This window comes from Pinus tabuliformis, chromosome 1_2 (genome assembly GCF_031772625.1).
Source record: "Pinus tabuliformis cultivar Carrire ecotype Pingquan chromosome 1_2, CPIR1, whole genome shotgun sequence".
Taxonomy (NCBI): Eukaryota; Viridiplantae; Streptophyta; class Pinopsida; order Pinales; family Pinaceae; genus Pinus; species Pinus tabuliformis.
Genome location: NC_142298.1, coordinates 1,122,679,784 through 1,122,696,487, shown reverse-complemented (window position 1 = coordinate 1,122,696,487; position 16,704 = coordinate 1,122,679,784). Strand labels below are relative to the sequence as shown.

Here is a 16,704-nt window from a genome sequence, read left to right as displayed (position 1 = left end):
TATACAGAACCCAATTGTGCCACAGTTGTGTAACAAAAATTCTTGGTCGGGTGGATGGGATTAAAACAAAATTGAAAAGGCCATGCTACAGAGGGCGCCATATTCTGATGGAGGGAAAAACGATCCTGTAGAAAAAATGGCCTATGCGGCCTCATGGCCCTCATGCAGCGAAGAACAAGGCCCCTCGTCCTCTGCGGCCCTCATCATCATCTTTCAACCGCTATCCAAACCCTTCTCCCTTCCCTGCAGGTCCCCGGCCCTCCTCTGTAGCAACTCCACCTGCGCCCTCCTCAATACCCCCGTCCTCCTCTGCATCAAACGCGGATATACACGCACAGGACGGTAAATGATTTGGTAGGTTTAGAAACCAATTTATTAACTAATAATTAATATATTAACTTTTAACTAATCCGTTAACCTTTTTTTAAGGGGTTTTTTAATGTTTTATAACATTTTTTATTAAATTAGACAGTTGATTTCTGTTCAATTGTCTAACAATAGATTTGATGGCTACAATTAGGACAGAAAGGCATTTGGGGGAATTCATTTCAAAGGGAAACGCCTTACAGCGTAAAAATGGAATTTTAAACCAACAAGCATAATGGCATGAAATAGCTGGAGTCAACATTTCAGATAGGGTTCTCACTTGTCTTTTTCACAACAATGTTACTTAAGAGACCTAAATGGAAAATTAAATCCAACATACGAACATCTTTCTATGTCCATTACATACTGTTCATCCCATGCCAAACAATTAGTCATTCACACTATTTAGATACCATAACAAGAAATTATAATCATATAAAGTTTAAGAGACCAGAACAGTTAGTTTTGGCACCCCAGAAATTGGTTCAGGTAAGAGATATCCAGACCATCTTAAATACCATGTAGTCAGGGTTCCCACACCCACTCCTAGGGTGCATGCAACAGATGCACAGGTGCAAAAACCCACCCAAGGTGCAGACCCTGTTGCAGGTTAATGCACCCCAACCTGTCAAGGGCTAAGCCCTACATCTTCAAACGGGATTTGGGATGCATCATGTTGTCGCACAAAATGTCTAGGCACCGCGACAACGGCTCAGATCAGGGGTTGTCACCCTGATCCCCAATCTCTCCGTTTAAACTGTCTCCCAACAGCAAGTTAAGGGGGGTAGACCCTACAGAAACTGTCTCCCAACAGCATGATAAGGGGGGGTAGACCCTACAGATTAAATACTCCAGAAGACTTGGAATATGAAGATATCCATTGAGGATACAAATATTATATATTAAATGTGTGAATAAGATGATCATACAAATGAGAGCGAGAGGTCTGCTTATATACTATGCAGGTGCCTCTTCATGGAGAGTCATGTCTCATTTAGACATGACTCTTCAACCTAATTACTAGTTAATTAATCATTATTAATTATTATCATTTACATTATTTCCTATATATTTATTCATAACATTGTCTTCCTCCTCAAAAAGATTTGTCCTCAAAGCTTGTCAATGAAAAAGGCTTGATCTCTTTTTTGGTTTCGAATGTCTTCTCCTCTCAGAACAGTGATCTTCGTCAATACAAGTTAACAAGATCTTGTAAGTGACAAACAAAATTGTCGCACTGAGAAGGGATCAGACCATCCTAGATTAATCTTCTGTGGAATATTCTAATCACTGGAATTTCGTAACAAATTGTCATCATAGCACTGGATTGAGGTTACATCAATATTCTTTGGAACATCAATTTGTTGTTTCTGTTCTGACTGGTCCTAATACGTAACTTGGTTGAGTTGTCTACTCTCATGATTCGGATGTCGATAAGGAACTTTTTTGGTTTGACTTTCCCTTATTAGGTGTGTGGAAATTTGTTGATTTCCTTCTGGTACTATGGTTGTTGAGTTGGTTACAGAACCTTCACTTGAGATGTTTATTATCTGAACTGCAACATCTAAGTGTGTCGTTTCTTCAACTGACTTGTCTTCTTGATTATCATATTCACTGAATCGATGTTCATTTTTTCTTCAACATGAATTTCTACATTTGAAAATTTCGACGCTTCTTTTTCAACAAGTTGTTGCCCCTTGTTTTCCAACAACTTCTTATCCTTCTTAAGCTTCTGAATTTGCGTTAGTAATTTTTCACTATGGTCTCTAAGTCGAGAAACTTCCTCATTCTTGTCAATGGTGATTTTGTCAACTTCCTTTTGCATATTTTGTATCGCTTTTTTACTTTCTTGAAGAATTACTTTTGAGATTTCTTGTATGTCTTCTGGCGTCACTGAATCTGGCTTCAAAGTAATATGTTGTAGCGCTATTTTTTTCTTTTTGTGGGAAAATGTCAAAAACGTATTTTTGTTATTTAGAATAAAAGAACCTAGGGTTTCCATCCAGGGTGAGCCCAAAACAATGTCACCTAGATCACTCCATAGAGATTGAACAAAGAATTCTCATATAAAAGTATAATCGCCAATGTTTAGTTGTAATTCGGTTATGGCATATTGTTTTCTGCCCAAGCAGTCTAAACTCTCAATTACGTTAGACTCCGGAATCACCAATTGGTTAGCAAGGTTAGAGTTTATATCATTTTTCCCTTCAATGGAAGAGATAGAAATAATAACATCTTTTCTTGCAAGAGTCCCTTTAATTTTGAATAGCACTAGAGCAGTGCAGTGTGAGGTTCCTAAAAATCTCCCTTCAATTCTGAAGTAGATGACATTTTTTTGCTTGTCGAATATTATGTCTATGTATCTATATATATATATATGTGTGTATCTATATATATATATATATATATATATATATATATATATATATATATAACTCCTTTTTTTATTCTCTTCCGACTTCAAAAAATATATACTTTCGATTTTTTTTACCTTTATTATTATTATTATTATTATTTATTAATAATATGTATATATATTTTTTATTTAATTAAATTAATTATATGGTTTATAACTTTAATAAATACTAAGTTATTATTCAAAAGGGGTCGGACAATAGTCACAACGTTTGGCTACCAAACGTCACTTGTTAACCCGTAGTCACCAAATGAAGCGAACAGACACTGCGATGGAAATGGTGGATTGAGCGCCGCGATAGATGGAAATGGCGGCTACAGAGTGTGCTTGGAATGACGTTGTCAGAATTGTGGACGGCTGACTATGCAGCTATGTATAGAACCAAGGATGGAAATCGACAGTGGTTGTGGTGTCGTGGGTCGTTGTCTGAGGTAATGGTAAATGCGGCTAGTTGCAGCAATGTGGGGGCCTATCGTGTGGAACGATGATGGCTTTGATTTGCGTGCAGCAAGTGGAATCGACGGTTATGTTGGTTCAGATAATTACAGCGGGGCGACTGATCAACTGTTTGTTTTTCTCTTCTTTTTTTCTAATTGTATATATATATATATATATATATTAAATATGATTTTTATTTTTTTATATAATTTTTTCCCTTTTTATTTATTTATTATTATTATTCTTATATATATATATACATATATTCTTTTTTTAAATAACTTTTTCAACTCCAAAAGCTTGTAGCGAAACGCTTCAACGGCAATGAAGTTGACGAACTGTTAATGGCCAAGGGTCTAGATCGGAGAACGAGCTTTGTGTAGCAGTGAAGCGGCCAAAGGATCGAACTGCTCTGATACCAAATGAAGAGAACAAAGTTCTTTCTTCAAATTAAATACTCCAGAAGACTTGGAATATGAAGATATCCATTGAGGATACAAATATTATATATTAAATGTGTGAATAAGATGATCATATAAATGAGTGAGAGGTCTGCTTATATACTATGCAGGTGTCTCTTCATGGAGAGTCATGTCTCAATTAGACATAATTCTTCAACCTAATTACTAATTAACTAATCATTATTAATTATTATCATTTACATTATTTCCTATATATTTATTCATAACAAAGATACAGCTTTCAGGAAATCTCGAGAGATCCCAGCAAAAGATCAATCAGCAGATGTTCCATTAGTCCAACAGTAGCATGGGCAACAAGGAGGACAAGCAAGAGGACAAACATCAGAATCGAGTACCATAACCAGCACCAGTATTTCCTTAGGAGGAGGAGATCCAGACAATTCTCAACAAATGGAACAGCAAGGACAAGAGGAGGATTTGATTGAGCCTCCCACCACGAGTGGTAGAACCAGCAAGGAAGTACGGCAGACACCGAGGGACGCAGAGGAGCTTGTCGGAGCTCCGGAACCGACAAGAGGAAGCATAGACAGCCTGACAGGTACGAAGCCTTGGTAGCATAGGCTGAAGAACCTTCCAATTTTCAGGAAGTCGTACAGCATCAAATTTGGGTGGATGCCATGGTAGAAGATTATAGTTCTATCATGACGAATGATGTCTAGGAAGTGGTACCTAGACCAGAGGATAGATCAGTTGTAGGATCAAGGTGAATCTACAAGATCAAGTATGTTGCAGATGACAGTGTAGAGAAGTATAAGGCTAGGTTTGTGGCAAAGGGGTACGCACAAAAAGAAGGAATAGAGTATGAGGAGACCTTTGCCCCAGTAGCTAGATATACCTCTATCAGATCTGTTATATCCCTAGCAGTGCAAATGGGATGGGAGATTCACCAGATGGATGCCAAGACAACATTCTTGAAAGGGGTGGTAGAAGAAGAGGTGTATATAGAATAGCCCGAAGGCTTCGAGGCTCATGAAAAAAGAACTCATGTATGCTGGTTAAAGAAAGCCCTGTATGGGCTCAAGCAGGCACCCAGAGCATGGTATGGTCAGATTGATAGTTACTTGCATCAATTGGGATTCATCAAGAGTGATGTTGATCCCAAGCTCTACTATCTACTGGTGGAGAATGGGCCACTTATTCTAGTATTATATGTAGATGACTTATTTCTAACAGGGTCATCTGGGCTTATAAAGGATTGCAAGAAGAATCTTGAAGCAGAATTTGACATGAAGTATATGGGGTTCATGCATTATATTCTAGGGTTGGAAGTTTGGCAAAAGAATGGGGAAATCTTCCTTGGGTAAGGAAGATATGCTATAGAGATTCAGAAGAGATTAAGAATGCAAGATTGTCGGCCCATGTCTACCCCTATGATCACCAACTGGAAGAAAATAGATGCATCAGGGGACAAAGAAGTGGACCCCACCTTGTACAGACAACTCATTGGGTCGCTCATGTATCTAGTCAACACTAGGCCTGACATTTGTTTCACTGTCAACACCCTTAGTAAGTTCATGGTGGAACCAAAAAGGTTACATTAGGTAGTAGCTAGACACATTCTTAGATATGTGCGTGGAACAGTCGAATATGGGTTGAAATACACCCGAGGAGATGATGTTAGATTGAGCGGATTCACAAATTGGACAGGTAGTTCAATAGGTCGGAAAAGTACCTTCAGGTATTGCTTCAGCATTGGATCAGGAATTATATCTTGGTGCAGCAGGAACCAGAAGTCAATAGCTCTAAGCACAACAGAAGCATAATATATGGCGTCCATCACAGCTACATGCGAAGCCATATGGCTTAGAAAACTGCTTGTGAGTTTGTTCAGAACGAGGATGGAAGTGACCAGTGTTTATTGCGATAATCAAAGTTGTATCAAAATCTCTAAGAATCTAGTATTTCATTATTGGTTGAAACACATTGATATCATATGTCACTTCATCAAAGACTGTGTTCAGCGTGGGGCAGTATAGCTGCAGTATGTCCCCACAGGAGATCAAGTAGAAAATGTACTAACAAAAGCTCTAGGAAGAGTTGAGTTCATCCAGTTCAAGGAGCAGATGGGTATGGTAGAGAACCCATTTCAGTAACAGAAACAGATGGTTTCTCAATTGCGGCTGCAGCAGATGAGAGGGAGTTGCAGTGCAGATGCAGTGTTGGCAGCAGTTCAGCAGAGTCAGCAGCAACACTGATGCAGCGTTTGCGCAATAGTTGGTGGGCAGTGATGTCAAATATCAGTAGCGCAGAGGGAGATGTTACAGAGTCAGAGTAATGCTTCAGCAAGTTGCATTACTAGAGCACATTCCTCGCTAAGAGGGAGTGTTGATTTCTGGTAGCATCAGATGTGCTCTAAGCCTCACAATTTGCAAGGAGGCTAGGACACATGTATTTCAGAATACCCAGAAATCGTTTTGGAAAATTCCACTAGGAGACAGTTTTATTAAAACAAATAATTATTTTTAATGGGTGCCTAAGTCTAAACTTAGGAAATTAAAATAATTAAAGGGTATTAATGAAATTGGGTGTGAATCTTCTAAAAAAAGATGGAGATTGAGTCAATATGATCTGAGCAATTGACTAGAATCTAATCTAGGTCGTTGATTACTCAACTAGAAGATTATAAGAAGGACTTCAATGGGCATTTGGAAAATACACCAAGCAGATACTCATTTGCCCAAGTAGATCGATTTTCTCACTGGCTGAAGTTCGTCAAGAGGAAATCGAATCAGAAGAAGAGTTGCAGGTGAGAGAGAGCGGGTATCAGCAATAACTGAGGGTGCAAGAAATGGCAGGAAGAGGCAGTGTAGAAGAGGGACGCAGATCACCAGTGCAAAGACAGTGATTATAATTAATAATTTATTTATTTAAATAATATTTTAATATTTTATTTAATTATTATGACTTTAAGTTCATAACATTGCCTTCCTCATCCGCGGTGGATACATGCCCGAACCTCCACAGATCCACACCCGATCCTTTCTGGATTCGCGGATCGGGAAATAGGAACCGCGGATCGAGCAGTAGGAGCCGCGGATCGGGCAGTAGGAGCCGCGGATCGAGGCCCCACAAATCCATTTTTGCAGGAACCGCCAAAAAAAAGACGATCCACAGATCCGATTTTCCGATCCGCGGTTTCGTCGAAGGATCGGTGGCAGATCCGTACGGGACGCGGATCTACCTTTGGATCCTTTTGGGGGGGGACAGTTCTTGCAACACTGCTCTGTAATCTATACATAATCGGAAAGATCTGTCTTTTTTTCTGACCAATACTACGAGTGCAGTGTATGGACTTCTACTCTTTGTAATGATTCCATGCTTCAGCAGGTCTTGTATTAAGCGTTCTATTTCTGTCTTGTGGTGATGGGGATAGTGATATGGTTTAACATTAACTAGAGTTTATTCTGGTTTGACTTCGATAATGTGTTCAATTTGCCTTTCCGGTGGTAATGTCACTAGTAGATCTTGGAAAACCTTCTCTTATCTCTGGATCAAGGATGAAATTTCTGATGGTTGATGAGCCCCGTCTGTCGATATCAATTCCAAGTGTTGACATTGTGCAAAAAGTGTTGGTGCCCCCTTGCGAATAAGCTTCTTCATTTGTTGAGCGGAGATGACTTGCGTAAGTGGTGCCTGAAACCCGAACAACTGATATTTCCTTCCATCTCATTTGAATCTAATGAACTGTTTTATGTGGTTTGTTGAATATGTGCCCAGTGTACTTAACCATTGTACCCCAAAACAATGCCTACTCCTCCTAGGGGAACTGTATAAAAACTGGACTCCATTGCATAGTCGCTTAATTGCAACTTAACCTTATTGCACTTGCCCACCCCATCTATACATTTTCCATCTGCTATCATAACTTTTAAGTCTGCCACTGGGTAAACAAAGATGTTCAGTCTTTTTGCAACATTGACATCTACAAAGTTGTGCATACTACTTGAGTCCACTAGAACAATAACGCTTTGCTTCTTGATGTGACCTTTAAGCTTCAATGTCTGTGGTTGAGCTATCCTTGTGATGGATCCTATGGAAATTCGTGGCATATCGTCTTCTAATTCTGGGTTAGGGTTTGCATTTTCTTCATTGTCCTCTTTGTCAGGGTTGTCTTCTGAAGATTCCTCTCCTTCTTTAGCTTCACAGTTGTACAATTTTTGTGTTGCACACTTGAGTCCTGTGTAATACTTGTCTCCGCACTTCCATCATTTGCCATCCTTTTTTCTTTCAACATTAGATTGTTGTTTTCCTTCACTTCGTAATGGTGGTGGAACGTACTTACTAGTATTTTCTGACGAGGTTTACCTGCCTTCCCCTTGGAATAGTTGTTAGTCCTATCGTTACTGGCATATGGTGCTTTGTGAAGTTTATATTTCCGCTCGATAATTATGGCTACGTGTCTGGCCTCCTCAATAGTTTTTGGTTTATGCAATTTTAATTATTCGCGAATGTAATCTTTAAGGCCACAACGATACATTTTTAGCAGCTCCTCATCTGAAAACCCTCTCTGCCTTACTGCTAATACTTCCCATTCGTGAGTGTATTCACTCACTGATCCTTTTTGCTTCAAGTGAACAAATCTCTCGTAGACATCATCCTCCTCCTCCTCATGAAACCTTTTTAACAAAGCGTTTTTAAGGTTTTGCCAATTGAACGAGCAACCCATGCATTTAGACGACCACCACAAAAACCAATCGTATGCCTCTGCTTCTAAGTAGTTGGATGCAGTCACCACTTTTTCTTGTTCGTCGAGCTAAGGGTTTGCTAAAAAAAAATGCATCCATCTTATTTACCCATACGATAGCGCCTTAAAGTTCTTACCATCATTCTTCGGTAATTCATTTTTTATTTTAAGATGGTTCCTTCTGAAAGATTGAGTATAATATTGCCTTCCTTCAAAGTGAATTTGGGGTATTTGTTGCTTCTCACGCCTCAGGAAGTCATGCTCTAGAGAAGTCTCCCCTTCTGGAGTCTTGGGACTCTGTAGCTGAAGGTGGAACGGTCTCTCCAAAGCGCCAACTCATCAAGTTTTTTAACTAAGATATATCGTTGGCCATCTGATCCTACTTACTAATTGACTTCTCGACATTATCCAGGCGTTTATTCAGCTTGTTGACCTCCTCTTTAACCACTTTCATATCGTCATTGTTGTTGGCCGCCATTTTACTCTGTTTTTTCTTGAAGACCCAATTTTATTTTTTTTTATTTTATTTTTTTTAAATTAATTAAAATATAGTTATTATATTATAAAGTTTTAAATGATATACGAATCATTTTTTTTTTAAGTGAGTGGACGTCACCCTCCGGTCACGTCCGTTGACCCTGACCTGACCCTTATTCTCTGCGCAAAAATACCGAGGCCACGGGATTTGTTTACTAGCGAACCTTGAACGGAACACGGTGGCAACTCGCATACGTTCTTGCAGACTCACCCACGTAGACTCACCCATGCAAACGTCCTTGCTGAATTCACCCACGCTGATTCACCCACAGTATGCTAGCCACACGAAACCGCACAGCTGTTTAGAGAGCAGCCGCCTTGCAGCCACAAAGCACAGCGCACTACTGTTCCAATGTATGCAGACCCAAAACCACAGAGCAGGTCGCGGATGGAAGCTTTGTAGGGCCTTATGGCCAGCAGGATGTCGTGAGTGTCACCAGTCTAAGGTTGGCTCTGATACACTGTTAGAGTTTAAAAACTAAATTGTTGTAGACTATAATAATGCATCAAATGGCTGAATGTAATATGTTTATTATTAATTGATAAAATTTTGATGATTGTTACAAAGCTGAGGTGGTGCTCCTTAAATAGGAGTTGACTGGCCATGCCTAATCAAAGAGACATGTCCCTTGGGGACTGATGTCTATTCATTAAACTAATTATTTGCTAATTAATTGATTATAAATTATAATTAATAATTTATTTATTTAAATAATATTTTAATATTTTAATATTTTATTTAATTGTTATGACTTTAAGTTCATAACATGTAACTAGGTTCAGTCTTCATAATGATCTTTGCACTTATTTCATTGTATATTTTATGCAAAAGAAAAAGAAGAAAAAGAATTTTTTATTATTACTATTTTAGATAAGCATGTTCTTTTCATGCTTCTAAGATTTGTTGAGTCAAAGAGTCAAAGTCCTATTTGGACCTATTGTAAAGAAAAAGGAAAAAGAATTTTTAAATATGTAATTTGGGTCAAAAACCCCTCTAGATGCCAAGTCAACCCTGCCCCAATGGACATGTCTATTCGAACCCCTCTGGACAGTATAAGTAGAGGAGAGTTGAGCTCATTTGGACACACACAATTCACATGATCTGATCTGAAATTTCACAGAAGGAAGGAGGGTCGAAATCTGAAAGAAGGGTTTCTTCATGAGCTTGAGTTTGTGGAAGTTCTGCCTTGATGTATCTCTTGTTGAAGATCTGTTTTTGATGATAAATATGTTGTTGGTCTCTTGTTGTTGATGAATTCGCTATGAAGGAGGGTTCGACTTGGCATCTAGAAGGGTCATGGGTCTTGGATATCTCACTTTGATCTAATTCTATAAGAAGAGAAATTTTCTGGGTTTTCCCCTTGGAGGGGTTTTGCCCTAGCTTGGAGCCTATATCTTGTGTTCTTTTGTCTTATGTGATCTTCATGTTTTATTATGGTAATTGCTTGATGAAAGAAGGAAAAACATAATAATAAAAACACCAACAAACTCACAAGTAATTATCATGTAAAAAGAAATCTACCTGATTTAGAAACCTCTCGATTTTTGAACATCAACCCCCATAACAATTGTTACAAAGGTTAAAAAGCCACTTATTATGAGGGTACTTGACCCCTGTTATGAATAAAATATATACAAAAATAAATAAAATAATATAAATTGTAATAGTCATAAATAATGATAATTTAACTAGTAATTTATAATTAGTATTGATGAGGCATGTCTCTAAGGACATGGCCATTCATGAAAAGGGCACCTGCTTAGGTATACAACCGGGCCCTCATTTGTAACAATCATAACATCTTATATCTCATATCAATTCTTTTATATACTATTCAATATTTATTTTATCTTCAATGGATGTCTTCATCTTTCAAGTATTTTGAAGATTACCGCATTTGTACAAACTTTGTTCGTAACATTGGTATTAGAGCATTCCTCTGAGTATATGAATTTTGTTCGCAACATTGGTATTAGAGTTGTTTGATCCTCTGGCTGCTCAATCGTTGCACAGATCCAGTTTGATCCGGTCTTTGGCCATCAATTTTCGTCAACTTTGTTGCCATCGCAATTGAAGCGCTTTGCTACACAAACCTTGGAGTTTCTCCATTTGCTGATTTTGTCAAAGGCCTTCGGCCATTTTAAAAAAAAAAGGAAAAAAACTGTATAAAAAAAAAACCGAAAAATATCAAAATACAAAGAAAAAAAGCGATTATATATTAGAAAAAAGAAGATGATCAAGATAAATAAAAGAAGAATGAAAAAAAAATATATATGTCATATTCATAACACCACCATAACAAGGATCTGCCCGTTACAAGGGACATCAACCCCCAAAACAGATCCCCATTATCCGTAACAGGATCTAGGGCTGAGACTGCCCCCCAAGAAAAAAATAAATTAGAAGTGAAATCTATTATCATGTTAATTCTTAGTTATATAATTTCAATTTTAGAGTTTCAAATCCTCAACATATATATATATACACACGAGTGATGAACCCCCTGCAACCAGATGCCAAAACTGGCAAACCCACATGCACGCCCCTGAAACCCTGGCTAATTATTAAATATCTCAAAAATCTGCTCTTTTGGTCCTATCTCGAAGAAATTTACTTTCAATCTCCTTTTTCTTTAAATTTAAAATTTCCACTCCGTTCTTGGCTGCTGTAGATCCAAAAGGTCATTGAGTTGCTACTGACCTATTATCTATGCTGCATTAAATTCTAATAATCTGCAATAGAAACCTGCAGCCCTCCTCAAGTTGTATTTCCCCAGCTTTTTTCCATTTTAGGAGATCCCAGAATTGAGCAAGAAGCATCTTGGTCCCCTGGCCCCCTGTAGAACAACTTGACAAACTGTTTTGCCATTTTTTGCCAATGCATCAACAGGTTTCAACCAAGCAAAATTCTTCTTCTCTATCATCACTCCTCAAGTGTGACAAGAGAAACACAAAGAAGAAAAGAAGTACTGGCAATACCAATTTAATAAACTTTTTTTCTCTTGAATGGATCTTGTCTGCAATTATGCTATATAGATGCCAAAGAGGCAGACATCGCAAAAATAATCCAAATGAAAATTATGAAGGCAATTACACATTTATTTCAGTAAAAAGAGCATGGAAAGAGATCCATTAAGCTCACCTGTGTTGTATATGGATTGAAGCCTATTCCAAGAGAAGTCACAAATTCCTCTGCCACCTTCTGCCAAGGAACAGCTGGGTATGCTACAAGATGGGCATTATAGTTCCCTACAGCACCAGCCATTTTTCCTAGTAATCTTACTTCAGCAACTTTTCGTCGCTGCTCAGATAGTCTGAAACAAAAGTTTGCCATCTCCTTTCCCAATGTAGTTGGCGAAGCTGGCTGAAATAGTTCATAAAAGACCATATGTTAGGCCAGCCAGATTAAATCTACAACTGGTAGAAAATGCTAACTTAATATATAGAATGCTGAACTGAAGTATTACTTCCTATACAATTATCAACACTCTGAAAAATAGGCCCGTAAATAAAGAAAGCTATACAGAAAACAAATAACGATGCTACTCTATGTAGGAATTAAATCATTGTAATATCATTGGAAATAAAACCATTGTAATAGCATGGGAAATGAAAAAAAGATAGTTTATCCTCATAGGATCTGCTCCACATAACAAGGTCATAAGCTTGTACCAGTTTAAATCAGAATAAATCAAGTTTTGACTCACTGCAAAACACTAGAAAAATGCAAAATCATGAGTTATATAATGAATTTTAATTTCTTTAAAGCCCATGATATATGCCATTGACAATCTGAAGCTTATTAAAACTTAAAAACGTTATGTGATGACAGATGATATTAAGAAATCGCTGAGAAATCCCCAAGAATTTGACAAAATAAAATTCTAAAAAATACACCTTTCTATTACAGGGGAAATTTTACAAGATAGCTGAAAGAAATAAAACCGAAAATGGAAAGGTATATCCCATGTCCTCTTCCAAAGAACAACTAATGTAGCAATAAACTTGGAATAAGCTAAAGCATTTAAATATTTGGAATCCTTAATCAGGAGGTAGCTTGGCAAACAGTTGCATGGATACATTTTCTTGCCAAGAGTAACAAGAAGATTGGACTCAACCGACCTTGTTGGAGAAAGCATATATGCAAATAAATCTGTAATCCAGAAGCAGACCCAAATGACCTGTTGAAATTTGGGGAAGCTTTGGGATGAATTTCCCCAAGGATAATCTAATTACCCCAAGGAGAAGGAAGAGGATTTTCTCTGCAGCAAACGCCGGACCTAGGGTTTCGAATGGACGCCTCAAGTTTTCGCTTCCAGGTCAAGAAGAGCCTGATCCGAGCCGCCACAGAATCAGATGGAAGCCTGACGCCCGTTTACACATGGCCGATCAAAGATTACAGGCAGCAAACGATAGATCTGATGAGGCGGCTACAGAACGATGGCAGAAGTAAATTGACGCGGCACAGTCTTATTTGTAGCAGGCTGGACAGAGGCGTGGCCTACGGCAGAGAACTGGGTTCACGCCACCACTCACCCCGATTTCAGCGACCTTAACAAGCGCATCACGATCTGCAAGGTAAGCACTATATTGAAGGTTTATCTAGACAGGTATCAGGGTTTCCAGGATCATAAATCCCTGATGGATGTTGACGGTGGAAGTGGATACGCGGAGGCAGAGATAGCTAGATCACTGCAGACAGGAGGTATCAAGCCCTCTAACTCCAGAATCACCACAGATCCGCCAGATCTAAAGAGCAACCATATAGATCGGGGTTTGAACAAGGTCGGTACATCAGATCTGAATCAAATATTTATCAGATCTGTAGAAGGTAGACACCATTGTGTACAGATCAGGGAAGGGATGGATGTCTTAGGGTTAAAAAAGGAGATCCAGAACAAATTGGGAACTCCGGCAATATACCAAAACCTCTTATTCTCCGGACTCTGCATGCAGGACCACCACACACTCCAGCACTATGGAGTTGTTAATGATTCAACCATTATACTCAATCTGAGACTACGAGGCGGCTGTAAGGGAACCAGCTCAAAAACTACAGGAACCTTCCGCGATGCAGTCAAAGGAAAGGAACCACTGAATCACAGAACAGCACCCACATCCGAGCTACCAGGTCCCTACATCGTGGAACAGAAGCAAGAATCACCTTTACTTACTGTAACACTGCCGGAGGTAACAGATCTATACTCAGATTTAATACAAAATGCCGTTATATGCAGATTTAATGGTTACTGGCCCAAAGCTGATGCATTGCATCAGTGGGTATTTTCATCATGGTCAACCAACTGTGAAATATACCTATGCCCTAAGTGTTTCTTCATAGTCAGATTTAACACAGAACTGGAACGAGACAATATCATTAACCAGGGGCCTTGGTTTTGGGGAAATGCTGGCCTCTTCATCACCCCCTGGTTCCCGGACTTTGATGCCAACACCATGATTGTTTCGACGACACCAGTCTGGGTAAGGCTGCATAACCTCCCATTGCATTTTTGGCACCGAAAAGCATTAACAGCCATTGGGAACTCTTTAGGAAAATATCTTAAAATAGATGAAGACAGAGCTATGCGGGGACTATTCACATATGCCAGAATATGTGTAGAGGTGGACCTAAGTCAAGGACTGCCAGATCACATCACCTTGAATTTCAATAATTCACTGTGGACGCAAAATCTTGACTACGAGAACACGGCTTTCAGATGCCGTAGATGCTTGCAGACAGGACACCTGCAAAATGCATGTCCATTGACTAGTAGGGAGCCAAAAGGGAACAAGAAACAACAGAAAAAACCAAAAGGTTGGCAGCATACGGAACCACTGGAGGAGGAGGCACTGAACACAGAACCCACAGATGTACAAATGAGACAGGGGAAAGAGCCTAATGAAGGCACTGAGAAGCCCAATTTGGAGACACATAGCTTGGTACAGCAGCAAGATTTACAATTGGAATTAAGCGGAGTCAAAAGAGCACATAGCCCAGAAGGATCGGACTCAGATAAAGAACAACCAGCGTACACAAAGGAAAACCAACTTGTTGTAATTGATCCTACTATCAGCACTGGAGTCTGGTGCAAAGTAGAAAAGAAAAAAGGCAGGAGAACATAGGCCTGCCAACATTTACTATTATATCTGTTTGTCTTCCTGACATCTCAGGAACTGTCTTTTTGCCATTTTGTGCTTTTATTTCTGTCTGCTGCCTGATATTACAGGTTCAGCCATTTGCATATGCTATAAGCATCTACAAAATGTAATTTTATCAACATGAATAAAATTACGATTTTTTCCTAGGGGAAAAAAAAAAATTACCCCAAGGAGAAACCACTTTGCCCCAAAAGAGAATTTGAATTTATTAAAAGGAAATTATTGTTCAGCACTCCTGTCATTATTGTTTGATGTGATATACTTTATTGGGCAAGCAACTATGTCGGCTTCAATATTTGAATTTATGTTTTCCCTCCAAATTTACAAGTCGGCCTCGTAATAGTTCAAGTCAGCCTGCCCAAAGGACATGACCCTTCGCATAGAGAAACAACTATAAAATGGCACCTATCCTCCACCATTGGGTATATTCAACTCAGACTACTGTGGCATCTTTCTCTGAGGCAGCCAAGACTTGTAGGACCAAGCCATTGAAGTTCATATTCTTCAAAGAGCATCTTGGTGTGCAGGAGAATGTATCCTTCCCCAAGAGGGAACACTAAGCATATGTTATCCCCGTTTTATGACAATCCATGGACTTGGTGAAGGGGGATGTTTAATGAGGCTCACACTGTTGATCGAGAACACTGAGAATATGCCTTTCACCCGTCTTTACGACTAGCCATGGACTTGGTGAAGGGGGTTGTGTAGCTAGACTCTTCGGTGAGGGTACTCCTTAAAGCCATGGACTTGGCTGAGTACATACACCAATATGCATCCTACCCACAAGCCACCCTTATAAAGGGCTTGTGGACTCAGTTAAGCTTGTTGGGATCAGTGTTTTTAAAACTAGAACCGATGACTGGACCGGTCCACCTAATGAACCAGTTTACAGACTGGAACTGGTCTAACCAAGACTGGTTTGGTCTAAACGAACTGGTTTTAGAAAAATACATTAAATAATTATTTTTTAATGAAAAAAATTATTTTTAAGATTTAAAACCATGATTCCAAGCCAATAGAGACAAAATATGCAAAGATTGCTCATTTATATACCATGTAAAGGTGAATATATCAAAATGGCACCAAGTGCAATACATAAGCAATGAGGCTCTAAATGGCCTCTAGAGTACAAAAACAAAGCCTACAAACTATGGGGCCAATGGCCTACTACAAGATTCAAGTCTACATATATGATAATACTATAATGGTGATCAACATTATCACTTGAAACTTCTCATGAGTCATCATGATCAAACTCAGTTGGTTGAATCTCGGACTCTCGACTCCCAAACTTTGCAGTCACAAACTTCTCTATTGATTCAATGACTTGAGTCTCAAACTTCTGAAGGTATTCTGCCCTAATATGCCCTATTATTTCATTTGGTGCTCCACATGGCTTTACATGGCCTCCTATCCCAGCCAAGTGTTGCTTGAACCTGTTAATACCCCCTCCTTGAATGGATTTTTGGCAATATTTGCATATCATTTTGCCATCAATCATATCACAATGAGCCCATGTAATATCTCTGGCTTTTGGAGGCATGATGACTACTACTTAGCTTAAACTCTGTTGTTCCACTACTCAAGCGAAAACTCAACATTCTCCAAGCTCCCAATCAAAC

At 38.9% G+C, this 16,704-nt stretch overlaps 1 protein-coding gene across 2 annotated transcripts in view; it reads right to left on the bottom strand.

The window, feature by feature from the left end:
• The window catches only part of LOC149210090 (uncharacterized), a 289,054-nt gene that overhangs the window by 116,818 nt on the left and 155,532 nt on the right, over positions 1 to 16,704 (bottom strand). For both annotated transcript variants that reach the window (XM_089396611.1, XM_089396612.1), the window contains exon 5: positions 12,066 to 12,287. In XM_089396611.1, the coding sequence (XP_089252737.1) occupies positions 12,066 to 12,287 (222 nt within the window). The remainder of the gene's footprint in view (positions 1 to 12,065; positions 12,288 to 16,704) is intronic.